The sequence below is a fragment of the Ambystoma mexicanum genome, chromosome 4q (genome assembly GCF_040938575.1).
Source record: "Ambystoma mexicanum isolate Mex_15411 chromosome 4q, UKY_AmexF1_1, whole genome shotgun sequence".
Lineage (NCBI taxonomy): Eukaryota > Metazoa > Chordata > Amphibia > Caudata > Ambystomatidae > Ambystoma > Ambystoma mexicanum.
In genome coordinates this window covers 89,317,185-89,337,218 of record NC_090928.1, presented here as the reverse complement: position 1 = coordinate 89,337,218, position 20,034 = coordinate 89,317,185, and the positions used below count along the sequence as shown (strand labels likewise).

The 20,034-nt window shown below is 45.0% G+C and overlaps 1 protein-coding gene across 1 annotated transcript in view; it reads right to left on the bottom strand.

Annotated features, from left to right (window-relative positions):
• VIP (vasoactive intestinal peptide) overlaps positions 1 to 20,034 on the bottom strand; it is a 72,148-nt gene that overhangs the window by 37,160 nt on the left and 14,954 nt on the right. Inside the window, exons 3-6 of the mRNA XM_069607523.1 lie at positions 11,924 to 12,064; positions 7,974 to 8,078; positions 2,509 to 2,640; positions 1,095 to 1,209 (exon numbers count right to left, since the gene is read on the bottom strand). Coding sequence (XP_069463624.1) covers positions 1,095 to 1,209; positions 2,509 to 2,640; positions 7,974 to 8,078; positions 11,924 to 12,064 — 493 coding nt within the window. The remainder of the gene's footprint in view (positions 1 to 1,094; positions 1,210 to 2,508; positions 2,641 to 7,973; positions 8,079 to 11,923; positions 12,065 to 20,034) is intronic.

Here is a 20,034-nt window from a genome sequence, read left to right as displayed (position 1 = left end):
TGCACCTGTTTTTAGGTACAACGGGCGCAATGGAAAAATCTTGGCAGCACTTTCCATAAATAACAACATAATCGTTAGTTTCCGAAATAGCTGCCGAGAACCCTTCATATTCAACATGCAAAGTGCCAGTTCATGTTTGCAAATGTGTATGTCTCCATAAGGATATTGGTTACATTTACAAGTGCATTGAACCCTGTCTCCCACCTGCAAACTAGCACTACCTCTGCCGAAATAAAAGATTTTAAACATAGCACTACCTCAAACACTGCACATTAAAAAAATAATCTTGTTAAAATACAGCACAAAGAAAATGTGTGCTTCAAAATGACATTCTTTACGCCACAAACTGTCCCATTCCATGCTGCAGTACTCTGGTAGAAGGAGGGATCTGTTCCCTCCCTCCACCACAGTACTGCAGCATGGAATGGGACATTTCTCTGATCTGTATTTGCTCAGCACATTTTTTGAAAGCATCAGGTAGTGCTAGTATGCAGGTGAGAGACAGGGTTCAATGCAACAAGTGTCCCACCCATCCTACCGCCCAAACACTAATGTTTGGCCACCCACCTGCACTGCGACTGGCTTCTTGTGGCAGAACTCCACAATACCGGCACCAAAATGGTACTGTGTATGTGTGCCACCTTAACGCACATTTAAAAGTGGAGGAGTGGCACAAGAATATCTGTCTTAAGTGGCAGGTAACGAATGTGGCGGTTGCTAGGTTGGTTTCCTACCCATCCTAGCAACCACCACATATATTCCCAAAGTGGCGCATTCATACCGACTTCGGAAGAATGCGCCACGTTCAGAATAGGTCTTAAGTACCGAAATGGTTAACACTTTTTATCACCTTTTCGGTACTTAAAACCCACATGACAATCGAACTCTTAGAGTGGATCAGTTTTGGTGCAAATTTGTATTTCTTCTTGTTCCTTGAAAGGTGCTTGTGATCTTGTAGACAATCCTCTGGGTGAATCATTAAGCAGTGAAGGTCACAGTGACCATTCCACTTACACAAGAAAAGGGAGTCTGGGAATTCAGCCACGGTGACAAATTACAATAAGATATCAGTGTAAGTATGAAAAGAGACGCACCAGTGGGAGGTGGTTGAGCAGGTCATCTACCGTGACATCATCATAGTTTTCTGAAAAGGGTGGCTCGCTGAGGTCTGCCTCGTCTCGAAGGTTTGCTGTGTTGAGGTCTTCCTGGCTGTTGGAGAGAAACAAAACTGTGTTTTGTGTTTATTCGCCAAATTCTACAAGCAGGGCCTTGTATTTGCTCTATGATAAACATGGTTGCAAAATGTCTGCAACAGGAACTTGGCAAGGCTTGGCTAAATCACCTTTATAGCTGCCTGTTCATGCGTATGGGTCCTGTGAGAATAGCGCACTGAAGACCCACGGATTTATGTATCCACTACTAGACACAAGTTCAGCAAGGACAGACGGAGCACAGCTGTGGGTGGCTAGGCCTTGGAAAAATGCACACATATAGACTTTCATTAAACTAGGGGGAGACAGAGAAGTGGGGGCAACTACGTGTAGAACCAAGGTTCGTAGCAGGCCTTGAAAAAGAGCTATCTTCACTGAAGGACAACACAGTGTACACTTATGGCATCAGGAAAACTTTCAGATAGTAGTTTTTGGCAAATTCACGGTTTGTGAAAGTTCTAAAATTGTGCCAACTCTCTAAAAAACAAAACCTTCCCATGTAAACTTTTCACAGGAAATTGCATTTGGACTGTTGGCAGAGCCGCTGTTTAAGAAAATTATTAAAATAACGGAGAAAAGTGCATGGCATTCGAAAACAAATGCTCAATTTAGGTGTTGGCAAATGTCATTTTGCGAAAAATAACGCAATGTAAAGTTTCGTTAGAAATGTTCATTAAGAATTGTAATCCAGAATATATTATTTGTCACCATTTTATTTTTACCTAAAGTGTCCACCAATGGGAGTTAATCCAGAGGGCAGGAGATTGTGCAGTGTTTTCTGAGAAAGTGTGGGCTAGCAAAGAAGAACGGATCCGCAAGAGACATAAGTGAACACATGAAAATAAACAAAATAAAATAAAAGCAAAATCGTGATGTGCCTCCAAGAACACAAACGAGAAAAACAGACTGAAAGGGTGTAAACGAAACTTGTCAAATATATGTGCAAATGTTGCATGCATGGTTGATCTAGAAAACAGACCCTTGGTGAGAGGAGCCATGTGGCAATAAGGAGTGACGTCTCTAGGGCACGCTGCCTCTGGGACGCACGCCCTTCCATTCAAGCAGTTGGCCTTTAGGAGCTCTGAACGGCACTTGGTGTTGGGCGCAGACCTCATTTCTGGATGTATCCATGATAGAAAAGGTAGGGACGTTGGCAACAGTATGTATTCTCCTCATAAACGACCGCCATTTTGTAATATCTTTCAGAATCGTGGTTCGAGCACAAAGTAGAGGAATGTGTCCCTGAAAGCACAGGATTAATCAAAGACTGTTTCTCTTTATTTGTTCTCTAAAATACCTTCTTTTTCCTGTTAGAACAGAGTTCAAGTATTTCTTCACCGCCATTTGCTTCCGGAAGCGGCTATAGTTGTCAGTGAACACAGCGTCGGAGTGACGTTTGACGGGCATCTGGTCCTCCAAGGCGCCGTTGCTATTTTTCAGGGAAAATATGAGAAGAGAGAGGCATGAATGTATATTAAAAAAAAGAGATGCTTTATGCATGGTTCTAGTGGTAAACATGACAGGGCACACCTTGATATTATAGTTTCAATTTTTCTTTTGGTTGCATCATATTTCTCTCTGAATAAAGGATGACCTTCTACCTTATGATGTCACAATTCATTAAAAAAAAACATAATCCAGGATTTCACAATCCATCAGTTTCTTGTTCATGAAAATGTTACTTAATCATCAACCGCAAACTCCGGCTCGCTAGCCTGGCAGGAAGGTTCTATGTCATTTCATCACCAGTCATTTTTATGACTGGTATTTTTACGAATACATTTTGCCGAAATGAGTCATCGAAATGTTTATTTTTTTTATTTTTGGGGGGTTCTCCCAAGCCCCAAGCCCCCTTCCTCCACCTATTTGTAATTATTCCCGACACCCCCAATCCCTTATCTGCCCTTTCACACTCCCTTCCCCCCAAAATTTCGATGAATTACAATACATGTAGCAACAGGGCCCTTATGACGGGAGAACAATGGGTACTCAAAGGAATTTCTGTCAAAGGACGGGCCAGAGCATTCTGAAGATATCAGGGATAAGGGCAAGATACAGACAGCTTCTGCACTATGACGGGCAGGCAAGTCGTGTCAAGCAAGAGACAGGTCAGACAACCCCACTGGGACAGGAATTAGGCCTTTGCTTCCCCAAAGAAGTCTCTTTTGCCCTTTTTGCAGGAGGAAACCTATATTACCCAGGAATGCCTGGGTGGGAAACTGGCGATGAGCCATATTGGGCGTGGACGTCCAGCAACGCGCATCAGCGAATCAGCAAGTACATGGCTTGCACTCAAGACGTCAGGCTGGAAGTACTTGGTCCCAATAATCTCTGGCACTGTTAGCCTTGCGAGGGGGGACGCCCCACCGGAGAACCACACCGGCCCCTCCCCATAACAAGATAAGTGCTGCAGTGCTCCGTTGTCACTGGGGAAGCAAGGGGGGTTCACAGTGGGCCTCGCCCCACCGGATCATCCGGCCCCTGCCACCCATTAGCGCTCTGCCAAATTCCTGCATGCCATTACCCTGCGTGCATCCCCTTACAGCCGCCTCACTAAACAGAGCAGTCTTAACCACACTGCATGTTACTAACTCCATAGGGAACCCTGAGAGGCACCGCTAAGCAGAACCAAGCATATGTGTTTGGGGCACGAGAACTTAGCATAGGAAGGCATGTGTCATAGCCACGTGCGGCGTACATTTTTGGGCGCTAACAGTGGCTCCTTCCTTGCCGCAACCAGACTCACAGAGCACTGCGGGGACATCGGGAGGCGCGCCATGCTCTCGCGAGAAAACGGGGGACACTCCAAGATGAGCAAGCTAAGTGCCCTAATGATTTATGCAAACAATGTAGAGTATTGCACACTCTAAGCAATGTCAATGTTTGTGGATGTTGTGGGGGTTGCTAGTATGTATGTGTGAGCACAACAGTGAGTTACCAAATCAACGCTCATTTGGAGAGTGTACCAAAGCAGCAAAACCTTTCCTAACTTCCCCCTTCCTATCAAATTCTTCTCCCTAACCCTCTTTCCGGTTACTCCAAACCCCCCCTACCGCTCCAACCATCGTGATCCTAAACCCTCATTCCCTGATGGGGGAGCAGAGCCCTGTGTTGCCACTAACCACAGGTCCCAAAACCGTAGCGGAGGTGGAACGCTTCTTGCTACTGCGCCAGGACACCATGGAGCCCTGTCAGAAGATGTTGATGTTTCCTAATACGACACAGCTGTGCTCCTAGGTATAGAGTATTGGCGTAATATAAACAGGATAGTACCATAGCCTACACCACGTATCCATATTTCAAAAAAGGAAAACGATTTTTCACTATATGTAATTGATAGAATATTGTAATCACATAGTTAATTTATACGGTCATACTCAAATTCAGATGTATTTACAAAGAAGTCGCTTGACCTTACTTGAAGGACTTGGATAGAGGCCAAGAGACTGAGTAACTAAGGACTTAAAATCAAGCTTCGGGTCACCTTTGAGGAAAATATCAGACTTATTAGGATTCAACTTCAAGAAACGGAGGCTCATCCATTTTCAAAGAGCAATCCCAATAGAGACAATAATAATAATAATAATATTAATCATGCAGGCCTTAAATCTGGTTTGTAAAATATGAAGCTCGGCTGTAGTAGACATCTCCACCTGCCCATTTTACCCCACCCAAAACACAACCTCCTGGGAACTCTTTGAGTTTACTCTTTCATTCAGTAACATCACCTGTGTTCTTTATTGGGCCTGACATTTGTATTTGTAAACAGCCTTATGTGAGTTGATGGCTTCATTGCTCCTAGTGTAGTAAAAATGTCTCACACAAATATGCCTTCCACCACTTGATTTTTAAGCATTATGTGTGTCCTTGCATAAGTTTATTCCACTGAAGTCCTGTTGAAAACAAGCATTGGCAAATCCAACAGTGTTCACTTGTGTTAGATAGGCATTTACCAGCCACTGACATCATATCCAAAAGTACTTACACCATTTTCCAGTGATGTCTATCTTATAGCCAGGTGGTACCAATATGGCAGTAGCTCGAAAATGCCTATCGCATGCCTACCCCAAAGTTAAAACTCTTAGTTTTGTCAATGCTTGTTTTTCATGAGGAAGCTGATCATCCAAGTTACTGGCTTGAAAGATACAGATGAAACACAATTGTTTTGTGGGATAGCAAGAACATCAAAGGGGCATGCTTGAGCCATACACACTCTGCATCATTTCTTTTGTAAGAGAGCAGAACAATACAGTGACTTCATTCATAGTGACCCACATATTCTTTTCAGGGGATGCAGTAAATAAACTGGATATATATACTTATATGCAGCGAAACACAGAAAATAACACTGACTAGCCTGGTTGTAATATCTACATATGATTTTTGGGGTGAATGAACAGGAAATTACAGTGACAAGCTTCACATTGATAAACAGGTGTTCAAACTGTATGTTGTGTTAATAAAAGGTTACAAAATGACATGCACACTCTTAATGAAAGAAACAGTAAAAGACAATAACATGATGCATCCCTTGGAAAAGATTTGGAAACTCTGATTCTGGGTTACAATTTCAGAAACATTAGTACTTAAACCATAACTAACATAGAGATTATTTTTCTGAGTAATACCGATGAGCAAGGGTAAAAAACAAACGCCCATCGTGAAATGTCCATCTGAAAATACATAAATCAATATTCCTATTTTAAATGTTATCTTGTGATATTCCCAGAACCGTGTTTTGAAATGTCTGCATACATTTTGCCAGGGTTTAAAACACGCCATATGTTCTAGCCCCTTCAGAAGGCAACCAAAAGCAGCCTTTGCAGAGGGTTTATTTGGCTGAAAGAGCAGGGGTATGTAATATAAGCCTTCTCGTCATGGATATTGCTTTATACACTGATATAACGTGGAACAGAATGCCACTCCCTTCTATTTATAGACAGCACACACTATTGTCCCTATCAATGTCCAACCTCCCACCGGGTACATCATCACTGGGACCGGTCCTGAACCTAGTAACCTATGTGTATAAAAGAATGCCCTAGAGAGATTGGGCCTCATTCCGAGTAGGGCGGTAAGGGATACCGGGCTCCGGTAAGGAGACCGGCGCCGGTAATCCCTTACCGCCCTACTACGAGGTCCCTCAGCGGATCCCTTCCTTAATGCCTGGTCTGACCAGGTGTTAAGGGCAGGACCCGTTAAGGGACCTGGGCGCAAAATAACGGGCTTGGAATACACCGGCCCATTATTTGCGCCCTCCCCATTCCCATTGAGCCCTACGGGGGCTCAAATGGGAATGGGGAATGGTTTGGTGAAATGGGACTTGCCGGTCCCGCCAAGGTCTGACTAGACTGGTAAGTCTCCATTGCACCAAACCGGACACGGTACCGCTATCGGTGGCAGTCATGGTGCAAATAGCGCCATGACTACCACCAACCTCGGAATAAGGCCCAATGTCTTCGATATATCTGCCAGGCAGCGCATCACGGTGTAGACCACCTAGTGCCTTCTTCTTCTTCTTTAAAGATCTCGATGTTATCCTCCAAAAATGGGCAAACTCCTTTAGCTCCCTTCAAAACGGCTTCATATCTCAAGTCTGTGTTGGCATGGGAGACACGTTTGCTTAGAATGTTGTGAAAATGATGGCAAAGGCAGCAGACTTAATCATATTTTGGAACTATTTGGAATGCATCGATTCTCTTTCCCTTATCTTCTTCATCATTAAAAATATCCAATATTCTTTTGTGAGCTAACATCACCCTTGCTGTTAAGAGTAATTCTGCAGACAGTGTTTCTGTTTTCCATAGAAATCAAGCTCAGTGAGAGCCTAAGGGCTTGACACATAGTTGATCTTGACAGCAATGGAAACTTCTTTCACAGGCCACCTTCCAAAGTATCACAATGAAATGTGCCTCCTGAGGACCAGAATGAGTTTCCATATATCATCCTTAGAGTGGTGGCCCCTTAGACAATTATGGGGCACAGTGAGCTTGAGACAATTTTGTGCTAAAAACTGGCAAGGCAATCCATCCTGACCGTAATTCTGTTTCACAGTGCGGAATAGTGGGTTTGCCTAGTTAAACATTGAAATGTTTCTACTGTTTACAATGTCTAGCCTTTTTAAAACCCACTCAGCCTTTATACTCCAGTGTAAGAAAAGAATAGCTTTGGTTTAATTTCTCAAAAGATCCTTAAGTAGCAGATAGGTGCTAAGACATTGCACCGATTTCTGAAGGCGGAATGTTTGTGGCATCCAACACGATCAAATCGTCATCATACCAACGTAACCCCAGGGCATAAATTGGGTGGAAATAATCCTACAAGTGACTTTTGGGGGTGTAGGAGCAGAAAATCACAGTGACTTTCTTGAGTGTCATAGACGAACATGACTTCTTTGTGATCCACGCACAGAAAATCACATTGGCTGGCTTGAGCATGAAAAGCTCAGGACATGTTTGCTGCAGTAGCAGATCATCCTAGTGACTGTTATTTTAGCCCTCTTCTTGAACACCAGAACCCAGCATGCATTTCGTCAGGTTGTGAACTCCAGATTAAGATTAAGCAGGAGTTCAAGGAGCCAAACGACCCAACTTAATGAAGTTTGCGGAACGTGTGTGTGTTAGTGTGTGTGCACGCGCGCGCGCGCGCATAATGTGAACATTAAAGGATGAGCTCAGTAAAAGCTTAAAAATATGTAAATCCTTTCTGTGATATTGTTCAAAAAATCACTACTGCATACTTTAGAAGGAATAGCATCTTTACCTCACTCGTTTTCCAATAAGAGACTCCAAGTATCTCCTTGCAGACAGTTGGCCCAAGAGTTTGCTGTAACCACTGGTGAAAAGTCCATCTGCATGCCTTGAGTTTCTAATTAAGAGGACATAATCAACACAACAGTCATATATTCTGCCAATATCATCACGAGTAATAAGAAGGGGCCTGCATATAATTGTCTGTTCATATGCTGCCCACAGGTAGTAGGCCCAAGCCACAGGTTAGGCCCTTTAATAATGGGATGGGCAAAAACAGATTGGGTTAGGCTAAGGAGACAGGGCTATAAGGCAATTGGAACAGTCAAGGAGAATGTTTGAACATGTTTAAACAGGAAAGCAGGGGGAGAAAAGGAGAAATACTGGCATTTTAGGAGAAAAGACGTATACCATCCATGAGCGCCCAGCTGTGTCTGCTCCTAAAGTGTTACTGCTTAGAACGTGGGCTGAATCTACCAATACAAACCCGTGCTAAGAAAATGCAACCCTCAATTGTGTCTCTTTCCGCTGACTCATACACCTCACAGTGCCTCCAACCTGTCAGTGCTTGGGGGAAGTAAGCACAAGCTGTTGGGTTAGTGACCAGGGCTGATAATGGGGTGATACGGTGTCAGCCATTTATCAATAGCACTGTGACCTGGTCAACACTGCGGACGTCCGCCTAGCCAGCACACAATTGCAGTCCAGGATTGCTGGTCCATGCATTTCTTTTGGGGGGGGATAGGGTGCAGCGGTGTGCCTTCCAAACACTGCATGCATCCACCCCCTGCCATGATCTTACGGTGATAATACTTGAAAACAGAGCTGTTCCAGGCGGCAATGACCCAAATCCCCTCTGAAGGCCCTTGCTTTGCTCTGGTCTACCAACTAAGGTATCGCGACCAGTACACCACCCGGCAATCCCACAGAAGCGAGCATTATTGCTTCAGTATTGCCCTCTGCCACAACACTGCCTGGACATGGACTGCCAACATTCCAATTTTCTAATCTACTTAGATCACAAATTGATGTGTTTTTCTTGCGCACCCACAGCAATTTGTACAATGGTGTTCTGCTGTTGGTAATTGCCCAATGAAATGAATAAAGGTGGTACTGTGTTCTTTTTTTAACAGACACAACAAAATGCCATTTGATTGTTCACCTGACATGCCCCTTCCCAGCTGGAAAGGCAAACATTCTGGTCTGTTCTGCTGGATCTCGGTTTGCAGTTGGCATTGACCAGGATAGGCCCACTTTTGTGCTTAAGAGGGTGTTCTGTTGCGCTATTGGCCATCTTTTCTCTGCTCTGTGGTTTTACAACTAAGGTCCTGCTCTTATGTTCTTTGTTTCTGTAATGTGTTTTGTAGTGTATCCTGCTTCTATTAGATTTTTTTATTATTTGAGCTCACTTGCTACAGAATATATGCTGGATGGGTTTGCAGCTGTTCTACACTAAAAGGGGAAGTAAATGTACTCTTCAAGAAGGATAACACTTAAGGGTTAGTGAATGTACTCTTCAAGAAGGGAAACACCTAAGGTGTAGTAAATGTACTCTTCAAGAAGGGAGACACCTACAGGGTAGTAAATGTAGTCTTCAAGAAAGAAAACACCTACGGGGTAGTTAATGTACCCTTCAAGAAGGGTAACACCTATGGGGTAGTAAATGTACTCTGCAAGAAGGGAAATACCTAAGGTGTAGTAAATGTACTCCTCACAAAGGGAAACACCTACGGGTTAGTAAATGTAGTCTTCAAGAAGGAAAACACCTACAGGGCAGTAAATTTACTCTTCAAGAATGAAACACCTAAGGGTTAGTAAATGTACTCTTCAAGAAGGGAAACACCTAAGGGGTAATGAATGTACTCCATTAGGGAAATTTCAAAGGGATAGTAAATGTTCTCTTCAAGAAGGGACATTTTAAAGGGGTAGTAAATGTACTCTTCATAAAGTGGCATTTCAAACGGATGGTGAACGTACACTTCAAGAAAGGAAACTCCTACAGGATAGTAAATGTACTCTTCAAGAAGCGACATTTCAAAGCGGTAGTAAATGTACTCTTCATGAAGGGAAATCTCAAAGGGGTAGTAAATGTACTCTTGAAGCAAATGTAGTCTTTGAGAAGTGAAACTCCAAAGGAGTAGTAAATGTACTCTTCACAGAGGGAAACTTCAACAGGGGCAGTAAGTGTACTCATGGTGGCCCTGAATCATGCTGTGCCCGTCTTCATCTTGTATCCTGGCTTGCAACATTATGTGTTACTACTGACTTCTGCAATTGTATTCGCTCTCCTCTCTTGCTTCTCCACTCTTTTTGACTGCTTACTCTCTGTTCTCTCCTCCCCTCCCCTCTCCCTTTTCCTATCTCCTCCCCTCCTCCCCTTACTTTCTTCTATGCACTTACTCTATCAGAATTGTCCCTGGACCTACTATGATAGCAACCTCGTCTGTCACTCCCCTATCCCCTTACTGTTGCCCCCCCTCCCTCCAGCACTATCTGAAACATTGTCAGGCCTAATAAGATAGTCACTTGTTTTGTTCCTCCCCTCCCTTTCTGCACCCCTCTCCCACACCTTTTGTTTTCCTCCGGCTCTACCAGAAATGTCATCAGGCCTAGTACGGTAGTCACCTGTCTGTTTCCATTTCCTTCCCACTCTCCCCCTCCCTTCCTTATTTATGTCTTAGCTCTTGCACTATCTGAAATGTCGTCAGGCCGAGTACAATAGTTAATTTCACATCCTTGCTGTTCATGGCCTGTAAGAATGTCGTCATATTTTCCCTTGTTCCCTTCCTTGCCTTGAAGCGCTTTGAAACACATTGTGTATAGGCGTTATATAAATAGCTATCATATCATATCATATCATACTCTTTAAGAAGGGAAATTTCAAAGGGGTAGTAAATGTACTCTTCAAGAAGGAAAACCACTAAGAGATAGCAAATGTAGTCTTTGAGAAGTGAAACTCCATGGAGTAGTAAATGTACTCTTCACGGAGGGAAACTTCAAAGGGGTAGTGTAGGGAAAATGGGAGGCTCCGAATTTTAGCCAGGTCAGAATTTCATCAAAACTGATCCCATTTGACAACAAGAGGTGTTAGACTCAGGCCTGAGACTCTGGGCTGAATATGGCGTGAGTCAGTATTGTGCATGCATAGAAACATACAAGGTAAAGGCGGGTTGAATTCAGCTTGATGAAATTCTGACCTGGCTAAAATCCTGAGCCTCCTTTCTCCTTACAGTGGTAAATGTACTCTTTCAGCAGCGAATAGTACCTGCTATTGATTATGTCATCTATCCTCTTTGCATAATAAATTCACAGATTTGATATCACGATGTCTGCAACCCATATCCCAACCTAAGCGGACTCTGAGGTAGCAGCTGTTTAAAGCCTTCATTAGCACATTAATCGCTTTTTCTGCTCATTAACCAGTGTGCCACATCTCTGCTTGATTAACTCAGGTGTTGGTGCAAATAAACAGTAAACAGATTTCCGACAGAGATATGTTGCCTGCCAAATTATTTTGGACGGTTTGTTGCGGGATCCCCACTTGTAAAAGAAGTCTTGGGAATTTCTTTTCCTCCGTGTAATCTCGAGGTTTCCAGTTTACTATCATTAGCCACATTCTCTGGATGGGCTCCTGAGAGCAGTCTTCCTTCTGCACTGATCATATGCACCTATCCTGGAAACCACCTGCCCTACCCTGACCCCATGGACTTTGGTCTGCGTAAAGGAATTTGCGAAGGCAGGCCAGTGGCTGGTCAGAGAACAGACTGACTGCAGGAAAGGAGAAAAGCAGTGAGTCAGGTGTGACATATATATTCAGGCATGCAATCATACAGTGCATCACGAGACAGGCATCGGTGCGGACGGTCAATGAGCCTTCCAGTATCCCTGTCGAACAGCAAGACAAAGAGACGGGCGCAAAGGTGCAAACTTGAACTTAGTATGCAATCCTATGCTGACACATACCTGCCTATCGCTCTTGACATGTCGAGATAGAGTTTGTCGTTTTCTGGTAAAGTGTTCTGCAGAATGTCAGCATCCGTTTTCATCGTCCCTTGGCTTTGGTCGGGTTCATTTGTTCCATCAAAGGGTATCCGGTTTCCCAACCTATGGAAGAACAGAGTGGAGTGACACGTTAGCCTGGATCTTACCGCTTGTGGTATTTGAAAAGAGGTGCCTGTATTTACACAAGATGCTGAGTACTTTATTATCTAGACCGGGGCTCTTCAAACTTTTGGGCTGGCCCCTCTAAGGGGCCCAAAGGATGCCAAGGGGGAGGGAGGCTCCTCAAAAATGGAGCATGGTGACTGCTTTCAATAGAAAAAATAAGGAGATATGGCATCTGGGGGGCCCAATAACACTATTTTTACTCTAGGTGGGGCTCGACAACAATCATGTTATTCAAGGTGGGGACTCAGCATAAAGAATTTTGAATAGCACTGTCTTAGGGTGATGTAAATATTGCTAAATCGCCCCAAGAAAGGAGAAAAGCCTTATTTTATTGGCAGTACTGATGTGAAGTAACACTCCCATGTATCCAGCCAGGGTTTTGTTTAAGAAAGTTCAAACACATAACTCGAAAGTGAGCATCGAAAATGGAGATCAAGCCCATCCGAATCGGAGATCAAGCCGAACCGGAGATCAAGGCCATCCGAATCGGAGATCAAGTCCATCCAAATCAGAGATCAAGCCCATCCGAATCGGATATCAAGCCAATCCGAATCGGAGATCAAGCCGAACCGGAGATCAAGCCCATCCGAATGGGAGATCAAGCCCATCCAAATCAGAGATCAAGCCCATCCGAACCGGAGATCAAGCCCATACAATGGATAAATAAAAAGATTTTACAAATAAAGGTTTGACAAATTCTCCATAATTAAAAGAATTAGCTTAGGTGAGGAGACTAATTAAAACATGCTGGAAACAGACAAATGTCATCCCTGAAATGACTTGCGTGCCTGTTGCTTCAGTGACATGATATTCAGCAGAACTCAGAGACAGCCCAGTCTCTACAGCCTAAGACCCCATACTCCAGTTCTGGGCTTTGCTTTTACTTCAGCTAAAGCGACCAAAGACTATAACTTCCAGAAAACTATGGAAATAGAAATGAAAGCCCAGGACTGGAGCATGGTGCCCAGGTAGCCTGAAGTAATCTGGTCCCCTCACATTCAGACAGCAAGCGAGAAGAAGGCTGCATGGTTGGCTGGCAAGGACACAGAGGGCCTGATTCACAGAACGTTTAGCGCGGTACAAAGTAGCTTTGCACTGCAAAAATACACTTTCCACCGGGCCTAATTCACAGAACGGAGCAAAGTGACTTTGCACTGCCAATAAACACGTTGCACCAGGCCTAATTCACAGAGTTGTGCAGAGTGTATTTTTCCAGGGCAAAGTCACTTTGCACTGCAAAAGCACTCTTTGGTGCACAGAGTCCCTCTGCAGTGCAAAGTGAATTTTCTCTACAAAAATGCACTTTGCACTGCTCTGTGAATTAGGGCTGGTGGAACGTATTTATTGGCAGTGCAATGTCACTTTGCTCTGCTCTAACCGTTCCATGAATTAGGCCCAAAGTCTGCGCTACTTAATGATGTTTTGGTGAATTAGGCTCATTTAGCGCAGTGCAAAGAGTACTTTTGCACTGCAAAATCACTTTGCTCTGCTCTGTGAATTAGACCCGGTGCTAAGTGTATTTTTGCAGTGCAAAGTCACTTTCCTCTGTGCTAAACATCTTGTAGCGTAGTGCAAAATGACTTGCACTGCCAACAAACACGTTGAACCGGCCCTTATTCACAGAGCGGTGCAAAGTGTATTTTTTGCAGAGCAAAGTCGCTTTGCACTGAAAAAGTACTCTTTCTACCGTGCTAAATGGGTGGTGAAAACACTACTTTTGCAGTGCAAAGTAACTTTTCTCTGCAAAAATAAACTTTGAACCGTTCTCTGAATCAGGGCCGGTTCAACGTGTTTGTTGTCAGTGCAAAGCCATTTCGCACCGCACTAAAAGTTCCATGAATTAATGTACACATGATAATAATACAGCTTATTAGGAGTGGGGAGGAGTTTAAGTGGGTAAGGGTCACGGTGAACAGGGAAAGGATAGGGAATGCTTTGTTGCAGAGAACATTCTTTTCAAAGCTACTGAAATGTCACTCGCTTTAAAATGTCACGGGAACAGCACTTTGAACATCTCGTATACTAGTCATGATGAGTACGCTTATAGAAAGTTCTTGGCAGTACCGGTTTACCAAGAGGCACACATACAACCCATACTATATCGCTTATTTTAAACCAATGCACACTGCTCTGTTAACTGCTTTCAGTTACACATTGATACAGGGTCGGACTGGGGCATAGAATTGTCTCGGGTGCCAATGAAAAAGTTGCCCACAGTTGCAAATGGCAATTAATTCCTTTTGTGACAGATTGTTTGAATAGTTCCCAAGGGGGAGTTTTTGATAAAATGTGATCCAAATTGTGCAATTTAAAGAATATTTATTCAGCAATAATGGTCAAAACTACTAGCCGCATAGTGAAGTAACTCATCAAACTGGCCCACATTGACCCAAAAAGTGTCCCACTTTGATCCAAAAAACTGGCCCTCAACAGCATTTTGTGTTTTTGGTTCAGACATTGCCCTGAAGCACTATAGGCCAGTCCGAGCCTGTACTGATATACAAATGAATGCTAAAGCCTGTTAATGGCTTATTAATGAAAGTGGGAACTGAACGCATTTCATGTCCTATATCAGGAGTCTGCAAACGTTGGCCCACTAGATGTTTTGGACTGCAACTTCCATGATCCCTCACCATTGTCTATGCTGGTTTGAGCTGATGGAAGTGGTAGTCCAAAACATCTATAGAGCAATACAGATTTCACTACTGACTAATGGATGAATTCTTGTTTGCAGTTCTATCTCCCAAAGCCTGGTTATTTTGTCCAAATTGCATGTTCTCTAAAGTGCATCAGTTATTTGATTGCTAATTAAAACTGCTTGAAAATTATATTTCACCTATTGACTTGTGGATAGGGAGGTTTCATTGCAGGAGAATTTGTTGAATTCGAATTCGACGGATTTTGTTAAATGAATTTGGCCGCAAATATATGTGAGGGGTGAGTAAAGGTAATAATTAATGCGGGGGAAGTGAAGGGAGAAGCTGCGGGGGTCTCCCTCGCATATATTTGCGGCCAAATGGTATACAAGAGAAAGAAATGTGACTAAATCAAATTTGGTGAATTATGTTTGACAAAATTACATAGAACCATTGACTTGTATATTAGTATCAGACAATGGGCCTCATTACGAGGGTGCTGGTCCAGGAACAGCGGTGCCGGTAAGCCTACCAGCACCATTGTTACAGGACTGGCACACTATGGGCTTGCTTGCCGGAACCGCTGTGCTCGACAGGGCAGACCCTGCCGGTCACAGCGGCCACAGTAAGCAAGCGGTAAAGGAAGCACCGGCACCGTTATTAACGGTGCCGGTGCTTCTGTGTTCCCCATTCCCATTAAGTCCTATGGGACTCAATGGGAACGGGGAATTAGAAAATTACCGGCGCCTTACTTCCAGGCCGCCAGACTCGGTATAGCCCGATGGCACCGGGAAGTCAGGCGCCGGTAATTCATTACGGGTCCGGCGGCAACCTGCTGGTTTTAATGGAACGGTTACCGCCAGACCGTAAAAAGGATCAGTAACTTTATGCGACAACAGGGCCATCAAAGTGCAAACAGTAATTGATTTCTATATGAAAAGAGGTGACTTATATATTTAAATTGCATGGAACATGTTGCAGGCATATAGGGAGTCTGGGCAATGAAGGTAGGCTTCTGTATGATGAAGAACATGCTGTGCCTTTAGTTATGAACAGCCATCTCTGTGAGTGTCAGAAATTGAGTGTCTTTAGGAGAAGGAATTTGAGGATGAGATGCTGACACACATGCAAGTTAGACATGAGTTCATTCTGACCCCGCCCCCCCCCCCCCCCCGGTTTTCATGGATCACCACTTGCATTGAGCCGCTGTAGGTATAACTTTAACAAACGCGTTTGCGGTAGTGATCAACGGCAAAAGTGTGGCTCATGCAGTCAATGCGAAGCAATATCCTTAATGCAAATGTGCCGCTCTAGCAACTGCCCAGGGCAGGAGTGTGATCGTTTATATCGTGAAAAATATTACTCTGACGAGACTATCATCAGATCTGGAGACGCCAGATTGTAGTAATCACTATTGCACCAGATACATTCACAAACGAATAAGCAACATAATACATGGATACATAAATCTTCCTCTTGTGATCTTTTTAATGATGCTTATGTTCGTTACAGTGGAGCCGGCGGAGACTTCAGACAATGCACTTCGGCTGCATAGCCCTTCATCAGGGCTGTCTTGTAAGTCTCTCTTACCCAAATAAACAAAAGCAACAATAGGTCCAAGAACAGACAAAAACAACCTCGAATATGGTGCGCATACTGGTTACCTGGCCACCCACTGAACTTACAGGACCAGGCTCCTGCACGACCAGTTTCCCTTGCACTGCCTCTGGTCCTTCCAACCACTAAGGGACTTTATCTGCAACCCTACAGTCCCCTGACGCTATGCACTTATGAGCCACCTCCCGGCAGCCCTTATGAGTTCCCTTGCACTCTTTGTTGTTGATTTTTCCTGAAGGAGTGCTCTAAGGTTTCTGGAAGACACCTTATGCGATTTATTACTTAAGCAATAAGCGCTGAGCTGGGGCGCATTACTGCTTCAAGTAATGCCCCAGGGCCCATAATTACAAGCCCGAGCAAAGCGAGGGCTTTAATGCAGGCAGGAAATTGCTGCCAGGGAATGGGGAGAAGGGACTACATGTAGTCCCTTCTCCCTTTCCATGCCAGGCAGATACGAACATCGAGTGACGCAGAAGAAGTGCAGGTAAGGTTTTGTCAGGCTGGTGACTACCCGGCAAAGGCCAATGAGATCCCATGTTACAATCTCATTGTCCCTTTCTGGGTACTAATTAGTGTTAATTTAGAAGTATTGCAGTGGTGCCCACACACACCCTCCTTTTATGATTTATATAGTGCTCACTGAGGATTAAACTACCTCTTGGTGCTGGTGTTTACAGACCTTTGGGATATACCAAGTGCTCGCGAATGAAGCGGGTAAAAACAGTGTTTTTAGAAGGCTCTGAAATGGTGATGACTGTGCTAGAAGCTAAGAGCAGGGAGTTCGTTCCACCACTGCGGCTCCCAGATACCATATCAGACCCCATGAAGAATAATAAAACCTATGGGTGACAGGGAGGGGGGCAGCCTCCTCATCTCAAAAGCCTCGAAGTCAAAGGGATCAGAATCTTGTCTCAGAGGGCAAACCGAGATGTGCTCTGTAACCATTTGTGGGTCAAGGACAAGGGTTTAAAGATGATACTCTCCTTCACCGGAGGCCATTGTAAGGCAGGTCGTGAAGCCACAAGGTAATGTCTTTTGATGAGGCCCCCAGGACCAAGCTTGCAAATGCAATCTGCATTAATTGCATCCTCTTAATGAAGGTCCCAGGCATACGTATGAAGTGAGAAATAATCTATCCAATGCAAGGGTGCCCACCACTGTGGCTTTACATTTTTGGGTGTGACTAGATCAGAGGTTTTGAACATTTGTCTCTCCAGATGTTTTGGACTACACATTCCATCAGCCCTAATCAGCATATTCAATGGTGGGAGATCATGGGAATCATAGTGCAAAGCATCGGGCGAATCGTAGGTTTCAAACCACGGGACTTGATGAATTTTAGTTTTCGTAGCTGAACCTAGCAACACATTTTCATTTTCAGAATGTGGACCACATGGGGCGTTGCTGGACCCATCAAGAAGCCAAGGGTTCGAAACGGAATCTTAGGAGTGTTCAACTGACTGTAGAGCGGTGGGCAGGAAATATGAAGATCGTGGATAACTTGGGGAGTCCAAGATAAGGGAAAGTCAGTCTTTTCCTAGCTGAGCTTGAGCCATTTGTTGGTCATCCAGTTTGTTTATTGATGGAAGACAGTTTCCCAAAATGGATGATACAGAGGAGAAGTTGGAGAACTGCATTTATGGTTGAGTGTCATCACCTAAGGAATCACACACGGTTTACAGACTGAGAAAAGAGGGCATCCTTAAGGATTAAGTAATAGTGGATACAGAGAGGGGGGGCTGGCGAAACTCAGTCAGAGAGTTTGGAGAAAAGGGACCAGTCCGAACCTGTTGGGATGTAGCTGAGAAAAAGAATTGGAACCAACATAGGGCAATCGGAGAAAGCAAGGACTCTGATTGTCAGCGCTCCCATAGGGCGATCAGAGAAAGCAAGGACTCTGATTGTCAGCGCTCCCATAGGGCGATCGGAGAAAGCAAGGACTCTGACTGTCAGCGCTCCCATAGGGCGACCGGAGAAAGCAAGGACTCTGATTGTCAGCGCTCCCATAGGGCGATCGGAGAAAGCAAGGACTCTGATTGTCAGCGCTCCCATAGGGCAATCGGAGAAAGCAAGGACTCTGATTGTCAGTGCTCCCATAGGGTGACAGGAGAAAGCAAGGACTCTGATTGTCAGCGCTCCCATAGGGCGACCGAAGAAAGCAAGGACTCTGATTGTCAGCGCTCCCATAGGGCGATCGGAGAAAGCAAGGACTCTGATTGTCAGTGCTCCCATAGGGCTACCGGAGAAAGCAAGGACTCTGATTGTCAGCACTCCAGGTGGAAGCTGTGATTTACAGTGGCCAAGGGCTCGGACAGGTCTAGAAGGCGCGCGTGACTTTACCATTGCCTGTGCCAAGTAGTAGGCTGTTCCACAATGTGAGAAGCGCAACTCCTGCTCAGTGTCCTCGACACATTTGCATTTGTTTTTGTCTGGAATACAGAGGTTAAGAATTTCATTCTTAGGTTCAGGCTGTAAACCCCACAAACAAAAGACTGGCTTTGCAGAAGGCAATCATGAAGGCCGGGAATGCAGCCTACAGACTACAATCAGATTCTTGAAGTGCCTTGATGACGTGGGAGCCACAGGGGGAAAAACCTTTCAACTTCCCCCTGGATTTATCGTGGTATAATTTCGTGAAAATCCTATGAAAATGGCCCTTTTGTACAGTATCTCCTAGGTACTGTACATCACGTACATGTGCTCTACAGGCATGTGCGTGGTGCTATGGAAGGGGGTCATATGTGCTGTGTGGCTATGCATGCCATGAGGTGGCAGGTGGGAGTGAACATGCCGCAGGGTTGATGTGTGTACTGCGGGGACAGATCACCTTCCACAGGAGTGCTGTGTTTGGGATTGGTGTAAGACTTGGGCCTCATTACAAGCATGGCGGTAGGCGTGCCTGTATCCAGGCACGGCTACCGCCATGCTCGCTACTAGCACCTTCTCCCACAATTGGGCAATAACCGGCCCATTACGAGAGGAATGGGCTGGTAAGTGCCCATTCGCGGGTGGCGGTATTGCCGGGCTCCCGATCCCCATTCTGCCCCATAGGGCAGAATGGGGGTGGGGAGCATGGATGTGCTGGCACCGTTGATAACGATGCCGGCGGCATTACGAGTTATGCTCGCGGGTGCAGCACAGCCCGCCAGGTAAGACCTGGTGGGCTGTCAGGAACCCGTGAGCAGAACTCGTAATGTGGAGGGACGGTATGAACGGTGCCTTACCGGCACCGTTCATACCGTCACCTACACGGTCCTAATGAAGCCTAATTGTACCCCAGGGCTGTTGGGTGTTCTGAGGGGAGAAAAGACATGCTGCAGGGGGTGTGGGGCCGGGGTTTGGATGGGCAATGATACAGGAGATGCGTTCTGGTGGTATGAGGTGCCACACTAGAGAGGGTGCACGTGCTGTGGTTTGGAGGAGATAGGAGAACGCTTCCGGTGAGGTACGAAACACAGGTACCTCTCTGATAGGAGCGTCAGAAAGGACATGTGCAGCGGCCTCCTAGTTATTGGGCTAGAGGCATATGGGCTCGGGCATGAACAAAAATGATGGAGGTGGCGCGTGTGTTGTGGGGCAGGGGGGTCTTTGCTGCATGGGTTCATGTGTGCCACTGTAGGGGAGTGGAAACAGGCTTCATGAGCTTTTGTGAGG